This window comes from Aulostomus chinensis, chromosome 18 (assembly GCF_037954235.1).
Source record: "Aulostomus chinensis isolate RoL2024-O1b breed Wild chromosome 18, RoL_Achi_v1.0, whole genome shotgun sequence".
Taxonomy (NCBI): domain Eukaryota; kingdom Metazoa; phylum Chordata; class Actinopteri; order Syngnathiformes; family Aulostomidae; genus Aulostomus; species Aulostomus chinensis.
The window spans coordinates 7106598-7127427 of record NC_141337.1 but is presented as its reverse complement, the minus strand read 5'-3'; the positions used below and the strand labels follow the sequence as shown (position 1 = coordinate 7127427).

The following is a 20830-nucleotide window of genomic DNA, read 5'->3' as shown; positions in this document are numbered from 1 at the left end:
TTTCATGAGCAATGTCAGAGGACAAATTCTCAAAAAAAGACAAAGCAGGACACTGTGACACTGTGTCCTGCTTTGTCTTTTTTTAGTGAGAAGAGTGGTGGAATTAGTATTGTTTTCAAAATCAGTTGAATAAAAGAACAATAAATTCCTTCAGCAAACATGTATGTGATCAGGGATTAAATGAATATTTGTTGTTCAATACATGTACAATACACAACTGATTGAGATGTTTGTGAAAATACTGAAAAGAGTGACGCTTATACCCTAATTAACCCTAATAGGCACAGCAATGTGCCTGCAACGCCACATATAAATACCATACAATTACACGGACGTCTCAGCCAGTAGTTCATGACTCCACCTTGTGTTACATCCGTGTCACTGCAGATAATGTACTCAATCATGAACTCTTGTCTTTCTTTTTTGAGATTTTTTATTCACCATTCTGGAGAATAAAGCAAGCAACATTTGAGAAGGAAAAGACAAATAAGAACGACAGGGGGACTACAAGTGTAATGACAATTATATAACATGGGATGGACGGGTTTATGCCCGTAACTAGTCACACGTAAACAGTTTCCTTTCGAATCTAACACGTTTAATTTGATCAAAAGACGCTAAGAAGACATACATTTGTGGATGTTTTTCTCATGTCAATCAAACCATCACTCTATCGCTGACATCTCATGACGTAATCCTCCTCTACATGATCAAGGATCTGCGGTGAGGGAGTGTCAATTCAGGTGCACAGGATGTACCGATTGAGACAATCTACATTCATAATAAAAGCATCGTTTTAATTTACAAGTTCATGGAAAATATTACCACAGCGTAATCAAAACATAACAACATATAAAGACAATTAATGAATAATATTATAAAGCTAGCACCGACCGAAACCTCATGTCATTATGCCATTTTTATACAATTAGCTGAATAGGATGGCTAAATTACTTTGAAATGTGCAACCGGAACTAATAATTCAAAATTCACACTGCTCGCCACCGGCCGACGCCTACCGTCAGGAGTTAGCTTGGTAAGTGAGCAATCTCGTTTGTTCTTCAATGTTAAATGATTTTAAAGAAAACAAAAAACAAAAACAAGCCAAGAACATTTTATGATCTGATTACTCTCGAACCCTCCACGACACAACAACTTCCAAAGTCAATTTTCGACCTGTCAAAACGTGAACGTGAGTTCGCTCCAGGCTTTATCTGAAATGGCGCGACCAGAAGAAAGTTACCGCACCGTAAACTGAGATTTCCGATATGGCATTAGTTGAAAAACACACACAAAAAACAAACAAGCTGCTGAAGTTCTTATTGTTTCCCCCAATTTAGTTGTGTTACTTTTTTTTTGTCAGTGAACAAACACAGTTTTCACACAACGTCTACCTGGAAACTTTGAGAGGGGTGTATCATGAGTCCCGGGAAGGGAAGGACACATTGTTTTCTTTGTTGTTGTTGTTGTTGTTGTTTTTTGCAGTAGACACGTCGAAGGCTCTCTGACTGCCCTTTTAGTTAAACTGGTTTTCTTGAAGTTTTGCCTGTGGGTGGTGACCAGACTTCGTCAACAAACGCCTAGTTTTATGCTTTATTAATGCCACTGGCTGTTGTTGGATGCTTTTACCTGTCATATACAATAATGCTTGCCTCTTTAGAAGTTATATGGATAATTTGATATATGTCTAATATAGTACTGTGGAATTTTTTTCTCTCAGAATCATGATACACGTTTATTCTGTCCAAATCAGTGGTAAAAAGCTACTTTTTGTTTGGCCCAGCTTTAAATACAAGATGAAATAAAAAATAATAGTAATGAATACATAATACACAGGGCCATTTGTAATACACAGACAAACAAGTGTGTTATATGCCCACAGTAACCTCACTAACAAGCCTCGCAGTCATACCTGTAGTTCCTGTAAGAGAAGCTTATATTAATTCAAGGTTGTCCTATGCTGATGTATGAAAAGATCCCCTCCACTCATGTATCAAGTTATTAAAAAAAATACTCTGTGTTTGTGCATAATATCCAAGTTTCCAAGTGTCTTTTCCACGCTGGACCACATTTTTTGCTTCTTCAAATCAGATTTTCAATGGTACAGTCTTTTTCATCGCTGAATGTGAAAACAGCCTTCTATTGTCAAACTCTGCAAATATATCATTTTACAGAATGAAGCTTGAACATTTAATAGAAAGAAGAAGAAAAACACATTTATGACTGGAGGGGGAGGTTAGGCCATTACTGCTTCAGTTCTGCTGTATTGAAATATTTAACATTATGACGGCACTATTACGTAAACTCAATATGGTTTTGTTAGTCACAATTGGCGGCGTTACTCAGGTCCAAGTTCTTGTGCTTGTCCTCTCTGCTCCATAACATTGTGGACCCTTGTTGGCCTGGTGTCAAACTCCTGGCCTGCATTTACAGCTAAGCAGCCCTGGCCTGGCTCCATCCTTGAATAAGAAACCAATGGTGTTCTGTCCTGCCCTTTCAGATGACTTTTCCCTCCATCTGCTAATTCAATTGAAAGTGCAGTAAGTTCTTTCTTTAAAATGATACTACATTGCTACATAGAGTAAGTTACAGCAGCAATGCACATATCTTTGCATTCAAAGTAGTTTTGATTCCTGTAGGTGTCATTGTAATTGGTAGTAAAGGTGTATTTGTTATATGTTAGTAGTATTGAAAGTCAGATACATTATAGTTGATTACTGCAGTGAGTGATTCTCATACTGTCGCAACTGCAACACAATGCTGATAAAAAGACAGCAGCAGTCATTTCTGTTTCACACTATACTTGAGTTCTATTAATCCACAGCTGCATTCAACTATGGTGTCGTATAACATGATATATCATATATGTTAAAATGTACACTATTCCTGCCTTGGATTTCACAAATAGCACGTGGGACTTCATGTAAGTTGAATATTAAATCCAAGTCCACTTCAGCTCAGTTTATCTTTTTTTTTTCTATTTGTGGAAAATGTTATATTCTTAATATGCCATAGTTATTGTTACATTGGAGATAAGCGGTTCATTTTCAAATATTCGAATGATCAAATGCATCTGATTATTCGTTTCCTTATTTTCTGAATTAATCTGTTTTTCTGCCCAAAAAAAAAAAAAAGTCCATCAAAATTTCAGTTTCCTTGCTGGAGTTTTCAAATACCTTGTTTTGAATGCAATAGTGATCTAAATGCCACACTATTTTCCGACTCTTCAGAAGTGTCACAAGAAGTGATGGGCACCAAGAAGCCTGTTACTCCACAGAACAACATCAGTTGAAACACACCAAGTTGTGGCAAACATTGTCAAGTGAGGACTTGAAGCAATGCGTGCACCCACATTCACTGCTGACACATCTCCTCACATAGATACTTGGAAAAAAGGAAGCTGATAGAAGAGACGCAAATGTCTGTCTGTTTCCAAGGCCAGGGACGTTTCTCATAAGGAATGCTTGGCTGTGTGTATTCCTAAGGCTGACCTCAGGTTGGGTCCCTTTACAGTGTCCTTACTTATGGCTTTGGAATTTCATTAATCTGTGTGGGTGTGCAAATGGCAAAAGTTGGCCCGGTATAGTCACTGTCTGCAAGTAGAGGTAACGTCTTGAGTTCTCTGAAAAACCACATAACAATAGATAGCTGTCTGTCAGGTGTGATGTGGGCATTCTCGGGGTTATTTGCTGCTCTTCGGCAAATGAAAATGAAACGGTGTTCAGGTTTGTTTAATCTGTCCGAGATGTTGGTTCAGCTTGAATGCGAATCGCATACAGTGGTTTGTTTTTTTTTTGTATTGAAGAATTAATCTAACTGATAAGTCAATAAACAGACGTCGAAGTAAACGATTACTTGTCCAGAAGTGGCAATAGAAAGATGATTCAGGGCGTGTAGACTCACAGGTCAAGCTCAGGACGATCTGAAGTGTTTAAAAAAAAAAACAAGCCTTTTTTTCAATAGCTTCCAATTCATGTGACTCAGGAACTCAAATCAATACCAGATATTTTTACTAGCCTGGGCACACCTTTTTATTGCATTTTACTTCCTCTTCTGTTTTACATGAAATCTTATTCAAAAGTTTCTTTCCAATAGCTTCCATGTCATGTGTCTTCAAACCAGTACCACATATTCTTACGAGACAGAGCAGATAAGATGCATTTTACAGGGGAATTATAATGGAAAATGCATGAACTCCATGAAGTGAAGGGGGTAACATGGCCTCCCATGTTGGTTTGTTGTCTGTCTATTAGCAACAGCAGCTTGTTCTTCCTCATGCTTGCTGATCGTGTATTGTAATCTTGTTGTCTTCCTCTGATTCTGTGAAAAATGTCTGTTCTCTTGGCATCACCTTTGTGTTTCTTGTCAAGGTGCAGGTTTAAATATGGTGATGGCACACACATCATACATTACCAGTAGAACCGCATCTTAGCTCCACCCTCTCTAAACTAGTTTTCCAAATAACGTATATAATCAAGTGAAATCCAAAATAAATAAGACTTGACATGAAGGGAAATTTAATGTTTCAGAAGCATTGTCAAACAAGGAATCGATCATCAATAACCAGCCCAGTACATTTACCTGATTTTAGAAAATGTGGATTAATTGTGTTAATCCCACTAAAACTGGATATTTAAAATGCATGTTAACATGTTAGCCCAATGAAATCATACTGTGGAAGTCACACTGATATACCTAGATAATGTGGTCGGGGATCCATTTACTTCGGCATGTATCAACCTCACATTAGCCTGGCGTTCTGTGCCTGCCCTTTTTTGTCCTGTTGCCATGTTTAATCTGGAAGTTGAGAAACACACAGTTAAGGAAGTAACATCATGGCATGCATCTATAAATCAGTCACACCTTAAGCTGTACATTTTTCTTAAGTAGTCTTTCAGTCAACCTGAAGAAAGTCTAATTGCAACCTGCTGCAAGAGAGGATGCTGCCACCTACAGTTCTGGAGGCTGTCATACTTGTGTTCATGAATCCAGTGCATCCTCGGCATCTAAAGCCACTGACTGTTGAAGGAAATAGAATACATGCACTAAGTGCCTCCAATATGTCCAAATTCCTAAGTCAGTTGTTGGACGTGGTTGTCATGATAGCAAACATCACCAAAGAGGTTGTAAATAACTCATTCATTTTTTCTTTCAGGATTTACAGTATAGCCTCTTAATCTGTACTAGCTTTAACGTGTGAAGTTTTTTTTTCCCTGTGATATAAGCAAGTGAAATTATTCATCAAGCCTTATAGAAACCGAAGCTTTCCTCTTCTGACACCTTGATATTTGTCAGCTCACACACTTTCTCCAAACTCTCTTTGTTGCAGATATTTTCCAAAAGAAGTGCCATGAAACTGTCGGATTTTTTTTTCTTTTGAAGGGGAAAATGAGTTTTCTGATGTCTTCAGACAACTTGTTTCTTTTCATGTTGTTTTTGTTGTTGCTATTTTATGAAGTGAATTAGAACTTGCGTGTGTGTGTGTGTGTGCGTGTTTGTGTGTGTGTAGGGGGGGGGTGTGACATGACATGTGACAGGCTCATAAGCTGGCTCCAGGATACATAGTCATCAGGATACTGTGGTGCATAAAAGGTCACAAAGACCTTCAGATTTCATTGAATATTGTGGGTTTTTTGAAGGTCAGAATGTCACCCGAAATGGCAAGATGCCTTTACTGTCAAATGCATATAGAGTGGCCATTTTAGCGACATATGATTATAATTGTTTGAATTTTTTAAATTTTAGATAGCCATTAAGGTGTTACTCCTGGAGTAAAACTCCTCAGCATTCAAGAATACTGTTCATGGATCAGTTAATTGTCTAAAGCATAACCAAACATGCTATCCTTTAATCAAGTTAGAGGGAAGAACAAGTAAGCCAGTACTGTCGGAGGGAGGGGGGAATATGGGGAAGTGGAGATGCATTTCCCATAAGTCAGCCAGCTCCTCCCCCGGCTGGTTGAGAGCCAGAATCAACGAGAGAGGAGAAGTAGAGCAGGGACTGAGGAGTCTGAACACGAAGGACACAGCAGACTAGAGCACCTTGTTTCACCAATGTAGACGCCCGATTTTTCAAAGCTGAGACAGAGGAGAGAGACAGCAGTTCAGTCGTGCATCTGTCGGTATGTTTACCCGCCCCTCGGCTTCACACATACATTGTGTTGTTTTTGTGGTTGTGTTTATTGCAGTGGGTTTTTGTCTATTTCCTTTCCACGTAAATTTATATGGGGTGTGGTGTTGTGCCTTTAAGAAGGAAGTGACAATCAAAGTGCTTTGTTCTACATGAGTGTTGCAGTGCATGAAGTCAGCACGCAAGGTAATGATACTACTGAAGGATAAACTACATATGCCAGCCTACATTGGATGTCACTTTACTTTTGTTTCTCTGGTATCTTGTATGGTAGTTTCTAGAAAAGGATTTGCAAATATTACTTGATTTTTTTAAGGATTCAAGTGATTGTTTTCAGGCTCGGTACTGTTATGACCTTTGCCAGGAGTATTTATATTTGCAAAAAATAAAGGTAGTGACAGGAGTAACAAGTAGAAGCTGCAGTTTACTGTGATGGAACCCCATATGCAACATGCTGCAACTCTGTTTCTCAGTCTGTGCTGTTCAGCTAGACTTCAATACGAATAACCAGAGCTGAGATGAAAACAATTTGCCAATTGACAGTCAGATTTGTTTTGGCAGGTGTAACATCCAAGCCATTGGCAGTCAGACATACAAATCTAAGCTTAAATTCAGCCCTGCCATGCCTGACATGCTGTAGTGTACTTCCTCTACTTTCAACAACACAGTTGCAACTGTCAAAACAAGGCTGAGGTTGAATTTCCGGTATCATCTGCCTACCACAAACGTTCTAAGTTTCGGTACATTTCTGACGCGCCAGTGAACACTATGGTACTGACCTGACAAGGCAGGGCCAAAATATATAACCCCTTGAAGAAGGTATTGAGACTTTGATAATTATTTGCGTAGCAATCATCCAAAACTTGTCATTTGTTGCGCTGAAGCGAGCACATGTTTCTGTTGAGAAGGGTAAGTAACTCATCTGTAGTTTGTGACCTCGTTTGCCTTTTGATTTCTACTGACTTGTCATGGATGTGAAAAAAAGGAACATTTCAAGGTGGGCGATATTTGCCAAATGGGCTTGAAAAAGGACCTTCAAATAAAAATCGAATGAACAAAAACAAGAAAAGTGAATTAAATTCTTTTTCTTCTTTTGAGGAAAATGGTATTTGGTCGCCATGATCCATGGTGCATTTCTGCTGACATTCAGATGACTTCTCTCATATTATTATTGTTGATATTAAGCACATCAAAAGTCACTCAAAGTCAAAAGTGAGGATAGGCAGACAGGCTGACTCTTCATGGTGTTCTCTGTTTTAATATACAACAGATGACATGGCGGTGAGGCAGAGGATTTTCAACTCAACAGCCCCATTCTCTGGGTCATCCCAAGCTGAACTGAAGGGGTCATATGCAGAATGTTCAGCCACAGGACAGGAGACGACGACGGAGGAAGAGCAGGCGAAGGACAGCAAAATGGACTACATGGCCTGTTTAAGTCCTCTAATCAATCGACTCCTGACACAAGGGACTGCCGAGCAAGTTGGAGAATTGCCATTAAAGACCTCAACCTTCATCGCTCAGGCTGAATGTAATTATGTCTTTTGGATTTTTCCAATCATGTAACCATTCAGATCAGCTTGCTAGAGTATTTAATGTTTCCACTGTGCTCTCCTCAGGTGAAACCCAGGATTCCCAGGAGTTCAGTCCATCCTGCTTTGAGCGCTCCTATGTTCCCTCCCCCAACTGCTTCACCTTCAGGTATGACATGACTTTGACAGCTTCAGCATGCCACAATGGAAACACACTGTCGTACATAGAATTGACATCGTTGGCACACGTTTGCTTCAGTCCATCCTCAGAGCAAAACAATGTGGCGTGCCCGACCACAGCTTCCATCCAGGTACAGAGCAACTCATCAATACCTGTGCCGCCACGCAAAAAGTCCCGGAAGAAGCGCAAGGGGAAGAAAAAAGTGGATAAGAAGAAGGAGAAGCATCAGCACAGACATCGAGTGCCTTCTGGTGTGCCTGAACAGGAGAGTGGAAGTTCTCTGGTCCAGATTGTGGTGAGAATTATGATAGTTCTCTACAAGAAGTCACTTTGTACTTGTGAATTCTTAAAAGAGGTGAAAATACCAGCAATGATTTTCATTTGAAAGGTTTTCGATGAAGAAACTCCTGAAAGCAGTCTGATCCAATTTTCTTTACGCTCATCTCTTGTAGGGAGAATCTTATCTTGCTGGAGGAAGTGACCTCAGTACGTCCTACTGTAGCATCATTGAAAGCTCAGGGGACAGAGGACCTCTGCTCTATGACAGAAAGCTCTACAATACAAGATCGAGCTGCTCCTCTCTGGGCTGGAGAGACCAGGTCTGCAGAACCCTCTCCAGTGTCCACTCCTTTGAGCAAGACAGCGACTCTCTAAGCAGTGTTGGAGACTGTTCGCTGGCTTTAGCTGGGCTCAGGGGCAGCGTCAGTCAGGGGGACCCATGTTATGCAGGGCCATTTTTCAAAGATGTGGAGAGGGATGCAAGAGAGGAGGAAGATGAGCTCTCATCAGCGGATTCTGTCAGCAATGAGGGAATAATCTTTTACAATGAAGTAGGTGTTGCTCTTATTCCTGTCTCTTTCTCCAAAATGTGTTTCATTATGAAGTAACCAAACTAAGTTGGTGTTCTCCTATCAGAAAATCCAGCCGGTGGACTCGGAATACAAGGAGGGAAGGGAGTACATACTGACAGAGTACATTAAAGAAGGCTGCTATGGTGAAGTTTATCGGGCTCAGGATGTCAATACAGGCTTCAAGTTTGCTGTGAAAAAGGTAGAACTCTTCTTCCTCTTAGTTCTTCCTCACAACTCCTTAGTTTTGAAGCTGTTGTGAGTGACATTTCCTTGCTGTTCTCACAGATTCCCCTGAAGAGTTTCAACAGTGAGGAGGTGATAGCGTGGAGTTCTCTCCGGTCTCTCGTGTTGGAACTCTTTGGAGTCGTCAGGGAGGGCCTTAATATTTTTCTATTAATGGACTACAAATCTGGTAAATAAGCCTCACTCATGGCTTTTACACATGATATATTCAGTCAGTGCTTATTACTGCTGGTGAGATGGAAGTTTAGATTTAAAATCCTTCAGTGAAACATGAGTAGCTAAACACAAACTTACAGTTGGTGTAAGATAAAGAGGTTCTAGTGTTCAAATTGAGGATGTGATTAGAGTCAAGATATAGTGGTGGGTCGTTCTGTGATTCTAGAGATGCCTTTGTTTCCTTGAAGAGCCACAGTCTAACTTACAGTAAAGTTTTACAACAAAGGACACACCTCCAAGTTTTCAAAGAACATAACAGGAGGAGTAGTTGAATCAAATTAGACTGACAGTCTTTGTCCGACCTCACTTCTTTTTGCAGGGTCCTTGGGCCAGCTGATAGCAAAGCGGGGCCGGCTGCCAGAGGACCTCAGTCTCCACTATTTGTTCCAAGTCGCAACAGCGCTGGAGTACTTGGTCAAGAAAAAAGTGGTGCATTTGGATGTTAAAGGTATGTTACGTCAAAGGCTATTTTGACTATTCATACTATCTCAGTTATGGATTTTCACAACAGTCAGACTTGAATGCCGACCAAACAGTTGATCAAGGCCAATACTTGCGTTGTTTTTGTTTTTTTTTTATTCAACAGGCACACTAAAGTCCAACAAAATACTTTCTAAAGCCCAGAAATCTTTGATTATTTTCAAATGCCGTTACTGACAAGGCACTGACTGCCTGCTCTACACGAGTGCTGAACCACAAACACCAGCTGTCACATCCTATTTATCGTATTTATTTGATACATTTTTATGTAAAATAGTTATGCAGTCTATGTTCAGCAATTTTGTGGGTCATTTGTAAATATTACTAAATGAACCTATTTGATCAATATCCCCCAACAAGCATTGGCTATGGAAAAAAATCCATATTTGCCAAACTCCTGGTCATTGTGAAGTCCTTTTCAGATCTGAATTAACAGGCTTAAGAAAGGTTACATCTTGTCAATGTAAGTATCAGTGTGATTCAACTCAGTACATTAATATCCCAAACAACGCATCTAATGTCTCTACTCTGCTTACAAACTTCACTCACTGATTCTGTGAGTTGAGCTTTGGTTCCACACTCGTTAGTTACAGCTCACAGTTAAATTGTTTAAAGCTGAATTAGTTTGTCTGCTAGTTTGCTGCTCTGCTCAAACGTCAGTCTCTGAGTGACAGTGTAGGAAATTGATCATAAACGTTACGTTCCTCTTGTAAAGGCAATCATTTGGTCACGATATAACGCTTTCAACTGCTGTGTTTTTTGAAGATGAAATGTACGATAACTAAAGCACACACACCCACACACACGCGTGTACACACACACACACACACACACACACAAAGTGTACTGCCGTCAAAGTTCTGCGTTTGATGTTCCGTAAACATCAAGGTCAATTTTTTGAGTTTGTTAATCATTTCAGTCATTAGCACGAGTATTGCAATACATCTTACAATCAAGAAATTTGAACATTTCTTCTCAACAGGTTTATAAAGGTGAGCATGACTTAATAATCTCTTTGGTGTGAACCTGCTTACTAAACTGTATATATTTTTTCATGTAAGCAAAGAATTTTTTTTAATGCCAACAATGATTTTACAGCAGCTTTGTGGGCAAAAAAACAAAATTTGTTCCTGCGGTTTGTTAAGATATGAGTGCGTCAGTTATCTCCGATATTAATATGAATGAAAAAAATAGTCTTTGACAAAACAGAGGCATCAGATATTAGGTTAGAAACATTTGGTGTGAGCTATAAGAAGCAGTGATTGAACACGAGAAAGAAGTAGAATAGTAACAAACAGGAAGAAAAAAAACCTGTTAACTTTTACTTGTTGCAGTAGCTGCTGGAACACAAAACAGAAAGAGAGAATAAGAGAGAGAAAGGTCTCTAATTAGCTCTCATAGGAGGTTTTTGTGCAGCTGCTGGACACAAGTGGCATGGATACAGTGTAGATTTGATCTTCGGCACCTGTGTTGTGAAACCAGACTACCGCATAGAAGACAGCAGGCTGGGAATTTCCCACAGTGTGACTCACTGCTGCTCTGTAGCAACGGCGCATGTGCACGGAATGAGGAGAGCAAGAGAGCAAGGGAGAACGTAACAGAGAGGGGGGATGGGGATGAGGAGCAGGAAGTCGTTAGTTAGTGAGTGTGAGGAAAATGCATGCAAGTTCAGAGAGAAGACAAAAGAAGAGTAAAAAATATAAACTACTCAAAGGTTTGAGGAGAGAAAACCTTAGGAGGAACTAAGTAAAAGGGAGACAAAAACAGGGGGAGATCATCAGTGTGATTGTGTCTCAGGCGCCACCTGGTGTTTGTAATGCCTAAGAAAAAACAAAGACAACAAAGCCAAATACAGTATCCTGATCTGCTCTCTGTCTCGGTGTTCATCCAACATTGAATGATGTCCGAGCTCAGCTGCCCCTCGATGACTTCATATTTCCCTTTTATTTTTCTCATTTGTCTGATTTATGTTTGCACAGCTGCTCTGTTTCTAATAATGTTGTATGTTGCATAATTGATGGAAATCAACCAAGTTCCATTGAGGGAGCTGTGTGGAGATTATTGATTCCTCTTGTATCCCTCAGCTGACAATGTGTTGCTGTCGGAGGACGGGAGAGACACCTTTCTATGTGACTTTGGACATGCAGAGAGACTTGACAACCAGGGGCAGAGTCTCAGTGCATCCATAGGTATAAATGTGTTTTTTCAGTCATTCGGCGGTGATTAATTTGTCTGCCTTCATGTCTTAATTTGTAGTTTTCTATTGTTTTCCAATGTAGAGCTGAAGGGCACAGAGACCCACATGGCCCCTGAAATAGTAAAAGGAGAACCCCGAGGAGCTAAAGCAGATGTGTGGAGCAGCTGCTGTATGTTACTGCACATGCTCAACGGGTGTCAACCTTGGACACGATATTACACCTGTAGGCTCTTCCTGAAGGTATCAGATGCTACAATATGCTGTTTCACCACAGATTGTCACTGTGCTCTTCATACCCTTACCACATCCATGTTTGATGGTTACAGATCGCCAACGAGCCGCCACCTCTAAGAGAGATCCCACCTGACTGTAGCCGCCTTACAGCCGAAGTCATCAAGGCGGGCCTTCAGAAAGATCCCTTCAAGCGAGCATCAGCATCTGACCTCAAAGAAAAAACCGCCAGAGCTCTGAAACAAGGTAGCAAAAGTTTGACTGCATGTGGGAACACGTCGTGGAGGGATCCAGCAGTTACAGCTGGTAAAATGTGTGTTTGTGTGATTACAGTTGAAGGACTCATCGGCCCAGTGAAGGGTTCCTACACAAAGCCCCTTTATATTCCTAACAAGCCTCCTGATCAGTTCGGCAATGGAAGTGTTGACTGTGACGATGAGGAACATCAACAGTCTGAGGAGACAATGATCACAGCAGGGAGGAGTGTGATGGAACTGGATGATGATGAAAAAGAGGAGGAGGATTCTGATGAGTCAACACAAGGGATACCTTTTTATCTACACATCTCTGAGCCAAAAACCAAAATCACCACTGTGCCTGAACTTGAGCTACGTAAACTGGAGAGAGGTGAGGTTCCTACCAGTGTTCCGCATCTTTTCAGTTGTCATATACGTACTCTTGTAGTTTTGACACCTCCTAAATATTTTTGTGCACAGATTTCTACCTGAGCAGTCTGTCCCAGCTTCATTCTGCCGAGATGCAGGAGCAACTTTTGTCTTGTCTCAGCAGTGACCCGTATTCCAATCGGGAACCATGGGACAAAAAGGTTGCCAAAAGTGCTTTTGTTTTTTTTCCTGAAATGAGGTTCATGGCACAATGAGTTTCTCATTCATCAATTCTAATTAGTGTTAACAAGCGTACTATTCTTTCTGTGTTTTACTCCTTATTATCTCCAGGACTCTGGCCGCTGGTCCTTGAGTCCAGGTGATGACTTCAGCTCAGGTGTCTACTCCTACAACAGTCCGCCAGATGGACAGGACTTTAGTATGGATTTCCTGGGTCACACACAACAACCACAATCCTGCTGTTTTGAAGGTGATATGAAGAAGACAAAAGAAAAGAATGCACTCAGATTAAGCCTGGTCGTCTTGTTCTCTTCCGATGCACAATTGTCCCTCCCTCCACTCCACTGCTGGCCTGTGCTCACACTGGTCTGGCTCTGACCTGGCCTGAGTCTGTTTACATCATCACTGAGCTCTACACCAGAGCCTGACATTTAGACGAGAATCTAGTGGCTAAGGATTTGTTCCAGTGAGTCACAGGAATGGGACGGAGCAGAAATTAAAATCCACTCATGTCAAGCTATTCTGTCCACACTGTACCAGCATTGGCTAACATAGCTCACTGTACAGTGGGTCCTTGTTCCTCTGTAGCCTTCTGTACTTTTTTTAAGGCTGATAATTTTATTGACAGTTTTGTATGACAGGAATTTGCCTTTATCCTCTGCTGAGCTGTGTCAAGTCTTCCTACTGTTCCTTTGGGACAAAGGTGCTTCGGCACAGTACAGCCCAGAGCAGTCCATCCATCCATTTTCTTTTCTGTTCAGGGTCATGGGGGGGGCAATTAGGGGCTCAGTATCCCACTCAAGGATACTTAGAGGGTCGAACCAGCAATCCTTCGGTTGCTAGACGGCCACCCTACCTCTGAGCCATGCCGTCCCCATCACCCAGTGTTGGTGAGCCTTAATACAGCACCAGAGTGTAACGTGTGATCCATTTTCTCTTGGTTCAGGCGTGGATGTCTGCATCCGAGACTTTAACAGGAGAACCATACAAATTAGGGAGACACTCCGAGTGAAGGTGGGCCACATCGCCACTGGAATCAGTGATCAGGTGAGACTAGTAGCCTCAAGAGAGCTTTTCATTCTATTTGGTCCCTGGTCTTTGTAAAGAGGATTATGCCTGTTAAATGCTAATGTGTGTGCCTTCTTCTTAGATCTCTGAGAGGGTCTTTACCTTGGAAACCCAGCAGGGCCAGCCGATAGCTCATGATGAGGAAGTGCAGGAGTCTGGGCTGAAACTTTGCTGTGTCCCTGCTCCAGATTTCAGCCCTGTCTGGAAATGGAGGATCAGGGATGGAGTGCTGGAAACAAGATAGAGACTACAACTCTCTCCATCTGTCAGCTGCAGTGTCATGAGAACATTTACAATACATGTCTCCTGTTTTTAATTAGATTTTTACTTGTTGCATCACACCCAGGCTTTGCTGGGAAAGTGTGCAATCCTTTTACAAGACCTATCCAGTCTGAAGTATGAATTGGCATCATGGGCGATAACTGTCTCGTGTCATTGCTCGATCATGACTCAGCTAAAGCGCATTGCTTTTTTGACAGCTGTTATTTCATCACGTTTTATCTTTTTCTTATCTCATGTTCACATTAAGCCAATAAAATGGTGGCCTGAACTACAGTCTGTGATTCATTTATTTCCATGATTAACTGCATAATTTAACACCATTTTGACAAGTTTGTTCACTTTCTAAACAGTGAAATCAAATCCTGTATATGAGAATTTTTCTTACTTTTCTCACTTAACTCCCATCAGCTGATCTTCTTTATGCCTTTGGGCTGGAGGCATTGCACTTTGGAGTCCCTGGTCCTTCCATCATAAACTCATTCATGGGTTATCTCAAGAATGTCGTTAATGAAATTTCTTCAATTTTGGCACAAATACTTACTGGGACTCGAGGATGAACTGAAAATATTTTAGTCGTATAAAAGTCACCATCATTAACACAGAGTGTATTTTCCTTAAATTTGAATTTGGTGGAATTGTGAGGTAAGCGGGGTAAGATTTAAAAGATTTATTTTCCATATAACATACAAGGTCACTGCAAAAACATCTTCAGGGAAACAACTCAGTCTTACAAATATGATAGAAAAATGTGGAAAAATTGAGAATATCAAAGTGGTTTTGATAGAAAAAAAGACACCAAGGCACTGACAAACAAGAAGTGTATAAAAAATGTTTTGCTGGGTGAATATGATTGCAGTTTGAAGAACTAGCATAAAAATACAGTACTTTTAATAAAGTGAGGTAAGCATCTGTGAGCGATCTTATCTGGTGTTGTTCCAATGATTATTGAAGGCCAGAATTTTTTTACATCTTGAGATCTAGTTGAACCTAATTACTGTTTACAAAAAAACATTTTTTTCGCTCAATGCAATGAGACCCCCCCCCCCCCCCGGCTCATTGCCAGTTGACCATTAAGAAATTACACCAGTAAACACTCACAAATACATATGCAAATGCATTCTCAAGCATACAGATGGAGTTGGAGATGGAAGAGAGAGCTAGTTCAGCGGAACAAAAATAAAACTACAATAAAATTTAATCTGAACCAAGTAAAAAATAAATTACCTAAATCCCTGTTTACGTCCGACAACCTCCCCAACCCCCAATGTGCATTTGATCACGCACTGCTCACTTCTTCAGCGCTATCAGGAGCCTGGGAACAACGGCGCATCCTGTCCAGTCCCCAATCTTTGGGTGGCAAAGGGGAAACGAAGGGTAGCTCCTCATGTCCAAATACAAGTACTTCCTGCTAAATCGGTCACTCAGCCATAGATTCTTTCTGTTCTCGCACCTCTTCTGGTTCTTCTCCATAGCCCCTTTTCCCTTGGCATTTTTCACCCATCTTTCACCTGTCTGCTCTTCATTTACAGCCTCACATCTTACGAATGACTAGAACAGTGGTGAGAACTCCTGCCAGGAACACTCCCACCGTTTGCCATGTTGGGGTGCCAAAGTGGGAGCGAATACCCTCCTAAAAAGAAAAAAAAAAGATCAGCCACATACAGTAACATACATTTTACTAGCAACTAAAAGATCAGTTTGTGACTTTAAATGCAATTTAAATGTATCTCCTCACCCAGCCCCCTTGCTCCCGGATCCAGTTGATCACATTTTCCCTGAGGTAGTCCATGGTCCAAGCAATAATAGTTCTGATTATATCAGGAACATGGGTCACGAGAGCCTGCCAAGGGGTGAAGAGAGGAGGCTTTACACTTTTCTATACCAACATTAATTTCATTAAGAAGCTTTACACATTATCATATTATTGTTATTATTATTATTTAAATAAGTAGTGGAGCTTCCCTTACCTTGATGACAAGTCGACAGGCAAAGTAAAACAGAGCAACCACCCTGCCCCAGTTGAATTTTCCATCTGAAAAAATCTCAATGGCCACTTTCATAAACATATCCTTTGTTGGACTGAGGGATGAGTCATTTATCATCCTAGCAGAAATAACATGAGGAAGAGGTCAATTATAGATACATATACCCAAACATATATTAACAACTTAATGTAAATCGCACAGACATGGAGCCTACCTTTGAAGCTCTACATTTCCATCCAGCTCATCTCCGATCTGCTGCAGGCAATGTGCCAGCTTCTTATGATTTGGATCACATAGCTCTCCTCCACCCAGCTGTGCCCTGGATACTGACATTTTGCTGTCTCCATGCCGCTGGACACGCTGGTAGATGAAACTGCACAGGTAGACACAAACAGTGAACTCTGATATGTCTCTCTGACCAGTTTTATGACAAGAGTGACCAAGGTGTCCGTTATATGCTTACTCCTTTAGTAACACAGCTCCTACTTCCAATATCTGCTCTCGAGTATTATCTGAAAGACAAAGGTCAGAGTTAAATTATCCAAATGGTGATAGAACTAATTTACAACCGCAGTTACTTCACAATATATATAAGAACAAATACATGGAACTAATTTCCAACCCCAGTTACTTCACTCTATAAATTACCTAAGAAAGTATGCTAATGTAATCATACAATTACGGCAAAAGACTATGTTTCTTATTTACCAGAGACTTTTCACAAAAAGTTTACTTCACAGCTTGTCAGCATCTTATTTTCGTTTCATATAACTATCTCACAACAACCTTTAGTTTGCTCACTGTCGTTTGTTAGCAAATCTAGAGTTAATTCATCAAATTAGACATAGCAGTAAAATTTAAAATATACCTTGACCTATTCGGAGTAAAACGACACCTCGCATGCTGTCTATGGTTCGGTGTTGTTCACGCGTTATTGCGTATTCACACTTGTTTAGCTATAACTAAGTGGTGGCTAACGCGAGGCTAACGTTTAGCCAGTCTCGCTAAGCTCAGTTCAGATTATGATAGCGCTCTCAAGAAAAACAAGCTGCAAACACAAATGAAGAATTAATAGCGACAGAAAATGATGATCAATGTCTACCACGCTGTTGGTCGCACTGTCACGGAGAAATTAGTCTAATAACATTGCAGTTGCTAGCTAGTACCTTTATCGCCTCCACCCGGGTGCGATGCCATCTTGTTCTCTGATGCCTCTTCCTCACAATCATGTGACGTGCATTTGTTTTGTAACGGCACGGGATTCGTTCACCAGATTTCCGCTTTCTGTTGCTTTATGACTGGATGTAGAGACACTATTTTTAGTCTCCTCGATGAAAACAGCAAAAAAAAGACTTTAATATTAAATTATCGGAACATTTTATTAACACCGACCCAAATATAAGAAAGTGAAATATTGTTTTATTAAGTTTCACAATGGGTTTCTTTCTGAAGCCTTCAAAATCCTGCAAAATACCTGAAATTGAGCTATTCCATTTCCATTCCTACAAGGATGTGATTTTTAAAAAATGAACACAACCATTATATCATCATTAAATGTTCTTTTTTTCCAATTTCGTTATGATGTAATCGTGTTTGTGGTGTTTCTGTACGTACTTGTGCTGTTGTTTTATTTACATTTTTTCTCGTTGATGTCGTGAGGCATTATTTTTATTAATATAAATGAATAAACAAAAGTTTTTCCAGATTTTCTTGTCTCTGCTGTGAATCGGGAGATGAGATCATCGCTGTAGATCAATTCAACGTCATTCACGTCACTTGTGGGCGACGCTTTATTAGAGTATCGATTATAGAAATGCTGTAATAGATAAGAGGGTGTGTCCTGTTTATTGTGTGTCTATGGGGACAAGTCATTATCAATTAATTGTTGTATTTTTTTATTCTTCGTTGCATGAAGCCTCGCCTCTTCAACAGCGTCATTTCCCGTGGCTCGCGCTCTTCCGTCCTCCGCGCACATCTTCCGGCCTCTTTACGACTCGGCTGGCTAAGATGGCGGATGCACAAGTATGTCCAACAAAACGGCGTGGCGAATTTTAATCGATATATTTAGGTTTAAGTAAACACATTACTATCGTTATGACATGTGTGTATCTTTACACGAGCCAGAATTCGCAATTTGGAGCCATTTAAATCCATACACAGGCGTTCATAGCGGACATTTGTAGCCCCGCTGTGTACCCTCGTGCAGTGTAACTAGCCACCTGAATGCTAACTGTGTTAGCTTAGCCTCCTGCATGTGAACGTTGTAATTCAATATTGTTTTATTAAGAGAAATGCAGTGGGTATGACTCATATCAATAATGGGAGTTAAATTAAGTTTTATAACACGGTGATCCATTTTAGAGGAAGTTGGTAAAAGTTAGCCAGGCCGGGCGTTGGTATATGTATGGACCAAAGCAGTACAGAGTGCGATAGATCTCTTTACTAGATTATGGGGTGACACAGTTTTGACTTTGTTGTTTCTGTTGTCTTTCAGACCGAGAGGGCTTATCAGAAACAGCCCACCATCTTCCAGAACAAGAAGCGTGTTCTGGTTGCTGATGGTGGCAAGGAGGCTAAAGAAAAGCTCCCTCGCTACCACAAAAGTGTTGGGTTGGGCTTCAAAACCCCAAGAGAGGTAATTTGACGCCCGATGCTAATAATGATGGTAGCTTTACTTTAATTTGTATAGTGCAAATGATGTTTTTTCTCACGATGGTCTTCCAAGCCTCCAAGGTTCTGACGATAGTGCCCTTTAGGCAAAAACTGATGCAGTCACTCAGAGCATCATATATGTCTGATATGTGTAGCCATAACATTAAAATAAAGTTGTCTTCTTTTTCAGGCTATTGAAGGCACTTACATTGACAAGAAATGCCCCTTCACTGGAAACGTCTCAATCCGTGGCCGTATCCTCTCTGGTCAGTGTCAACGCACACACATTAGCTGGTTGCCATTAGCTTGGGGTTTAGCAGCAGTGTTTGTATGGTCCTTGGGGACTTGGTTTCTGTAGAGAAAAAAAAAAACCTGAATATCATTCATGCTCAATCACTGACAAAACTTAATTTGATTACTCTGTTATATAGTGTTATTTGTAGTCCTGGAAAAAATGCACAGGGAGACCCTGGAATTGCCAACTTCAAAAATCAATTGTTGGTGTAGCTAGTGCAGTATTTACAAGACCGCCCATGCCTGCTGTAGTTTCTGGGTTCTCTGTGCATTTGATGCTCAAGTTCAAGCACAGAGGTTTGCATTACAAGTGTGCAGATCCAGGTGAAGCAAAACAGGTGTTGAGAGTATTTGGTGCAGCTTTGGATTCCTTCACGTCACTGTCCTGCAAATGATGTTTTTCTCACGATGGTCTTCCAAGCCCGCTGGGTTCTGACGACACTGCCTTATGGCAACACTGATGTGGTGTAGTGACATTGTTATCAAACGGAATTTTCTAACCTGTTTTGACCTGTGGATTGGGTTCCTACAGGAAATTCTGTGAAAGCATGTGAAATGCTGCTGATCTTAATTCCTTGTATGTGTGGTTTGAAGGTGTGGTGACCAAAATGAAGATGCAGAGGACCATCGTCATTAGACGTGACTACCTGCATTACATCCGCAAATACAACCGCTTTGAGAAGAGGCACAAGAATCTCTCTGTCCACCTGTCGCCCTGCTTCAGGTATGACACTTCTCTTTTGTGCGCATGCTTGTGTTTTGGTTGTAATAGACATAGCCATTGCAAGTCATCTGTTTTGGTTTCTCGCCTTTTGAGTGCTGCAACCAGAGCCCACCATATGTGAAATTAAGTTGTCCGTCACAAGAGATTCAGTTAATCTGCTTCAGTCTCAATTTTACTTTGCTTGTTTTTCCTAAAAGCATATTTTGCTGCAAATGATGTTTTTTCTCACGATGGTCTTCCAAGCTCAAAGCTTTGACGACATTGCCTTCTGGCAACACTGATGCAGCCTAGCTAAACTCATCATCCCGAAGCCAACATCGCACCACACAACTTTGAAATTATAGTTATCCAGACTGCACAGCATTTAGTAAGTAATGTGGCTTAATCTTGCATAACTGGATTATGACACAGGCCACAGAGTAGGAGGTCCAGGCAAGTTTCTTACCTCCAAACTACATTTTCGTATAAATGTGACAAGTTCCATCATATGATGTGTGGGACAGGATAACTCGCCTTGCTTTTATCAACGAACTCCAAAACCAGTTGTGTGAAATAGGATGAGGGTGCTAATGGATAACTTGGTTTGAGTTTTTGACATCTTTTTTTTTCCACCTCTGCAGGGACGTCACTGTTGGAGACATTGTAACTGTTGGAGAGTGCCGACCCCTCAGCAAGACTGTCAGATTCAATGTCCTCAAAGTGACAAAGGCTGCTGGAGCCAAGAAGCAGTTCCAGAAGTTTTAGATGTGAGCTGACTCTGAACAGGAAACGTGTCTGTCAAATAAACAACTTCTTTAAGTAGACCTTTTTGCTGTTTGTCATTACTGGCCTGACTTAAGTTTCACAGACAGACTGACAGTCAGACAGAGCCACCTCCTCTACCTGTTGCTGTTAGATTAGATCACATGGATTATGTCATT

At 40.8% G+C, this 20830-nt stretch overlaps 3 protein-coding genes and 3 non-coding genes across 8 annotated transcripts; 5 read left to right on the top strand and 1 right to left on the bottom strand.

Moving 5' to 3' along the window:
* The first annotated feature begins 994 nt into the window (after positions 1 to 994).
* On the top strand, positions 995 to 14523 carry map3k14a (mitogen-activated protein kinase kinase kinase 14a). Of its 3 annotated transcripts, none has more exons than XM_086185533.1 (16): positions 995 to 1036; positions 7400 to 7660; positions 7749 to 7830; positions 7921 to 8137; positions 8295 to 8672; positions 8758 to 8892; positions 8979 to 9105; positions 9472 to 9600; positions 11717 to 11821; positions 11912 to 12069; positions 12156 to 12306; positions 12394 to 12687; positions 12777 to 12886; positions 13017 to 13155; positions 13852 to 13952; positions 14056 to 14523. In XM_086185533.1, the coding sequence occupies exons 2-16, from the start codon at positions 7405 to 7407 to the stop codon at positions 14215 to 14217; spliced, it is 2544 nt and encodes an 847-aa protein (XP_086041659.1). In that variant the 5' UTR covers positions 995 to 1036; positions 7400 to 7404; the 3' UTR covers positions 14218 to 14523. The 3 variants fall into 3 exon arrangements, with proteins under 3 accessions (XP_086041659.1, XP_086041658.1, XP_086041657.1); XM_086185532.1 differs by lacking the exon at positions 995 to 1036 and adding an exon at positions 5741 to 6121; XM_086185531.1 differs by lacking the exon at positions 995 to 1036 and adding an exon at positions 6281 to 6315.
* Positions 14524 to 14907: 384 nt separating this feature from the next.
* Positions 14908 to 17501, bottom strand: LOC147244891 (apoptosis regulator BAX-like). Its single transcript, XM_086184737.1, has 6 exons — positions 17407 to 17501; positions 16704 to 16752; positions 16455 to 16613; positions 16223 to 16358; positions 15991 to 16095; positions 14908 to 15885 (listed from the first exon to the last, which is right to left on the bottom strand). Exons 1-6 carry the CDS (start codon positions 17435 to 17437, stop codon positions 15787 to 15789), a joined length of 579 nt encoding a protein of 192 aa, XP_086040863.1. The 5' UTR covers positions 17438 to 17501; the 3' UTR covers positions 14908 to 15786.
* Positions 17502 to 18139: 638 nt separating this feature from the next.
* On the top strand, positions 18140 to 20713 carry rps11 (ribosomal protein S11). The gene is made up of 5 exons (XM_086184735.1): positions 18140 to 18262; positions 18735 to 18875; positions 19083 to 19158; positions 19781 to 19910; positions 20531 to 20713. Exons 1-5 carry the CDS (start codon positions 18248 to 18250, stop codon positions 20652 to 20654), a joined length of 486 nt encoding a protein of 161 aa, XP_086040861.1. The 5' UTR covers positions 18140 to 18247; the 3' UTR covers positions 20655 to 20713.
* LOC147244890 (small nucleolar RNA SNORD35) lies at positions 18930 to 19016 on the top strand. Its single transcript, XR_015110271.1, has one exon. It is a non-coding gene; the product is annotated as a small nucleolar RNA SNORD35 (small nucleolar RNA).
* Positions 19573 to 19656, top strand: LOC147244889 (small nucleolar RNA SNORD35). Its single transcript, XR_015110270.1, has one exon. It is a non-coding gene; the product is annotated as a small nucleolar RNA SNORD35 (small nucleolar RNA).
* On the top strand, positions 20118 to 20200 carry LOC147244888 (small nucleolar RNA SNORD35). Its single transcript, XR_015110269.1, has one exon. It is a non-coding gene; the product is annotated as a small nucleolar RNA SNORD35 (small nucleolar RNA).
* Positions 20714 to 20830: the final 117 nt, after the last annotated feature.

Bases quoted from the DNA above. Each gene is read 5' to 3' on its own strand.
- map3k14a (XM_086185531.1), top strand. From the start codon at position 6,282: ATGAGTGTTGCAGTGCATGAAGTCAGCACGCAAG. The intron at 12,307-12,393 runs GTAGCAAAAGTT...GTGTGATTACAG, and splicing joins CGCCAGAGCTCTGAAACAAG to TTGAAGGACTCATCGGCCCA. The intron at 12,887-13,016 runs GTTGCCAAAAGT...TATTATCTCCAG, and splicing joins GGGAACCATGGGACAAAAAG to GACTCTGGCCGCTGGTCCTT.
- LOC147244891 (XM_086184737.1), bottom strand. From the start codon at position 17,437: ATGGCATCGCACCCGGGTGGAGGCGATAAAG. The intron at 16,753-17,406 runs GTACTAGCTAGC...TTTGTCTTTCAG, and splicing joins CCCGGGTGGAGGCGATAAAG to ATAATACTCGAGAGCAGATA. The intron at 16,096-16,222 runs GTAAGGGAAGCT...ACCCCTTGGCAG, and splicing joins CCTGTCGACTTGTCATCAAG to GCTCTCGTGACCCATGTTCC.
- rps11 (XM_086184735.1), top strand. The intron at 19,159-19,780 runs GTCAGTGTCAAC...TGTGGTTTGAAG, and splicing joins CCGTGGCCGTATCCTCTCTG to GTGTGGTGACCAAAATGAAG. The intron at 19,911-20,530 runs GTATGACACTTC...CCACCTCTGCAG, and splicing joins CACCTGTCGCCCTGCTTCAG to GGACGTCACTGTTGGAGACA.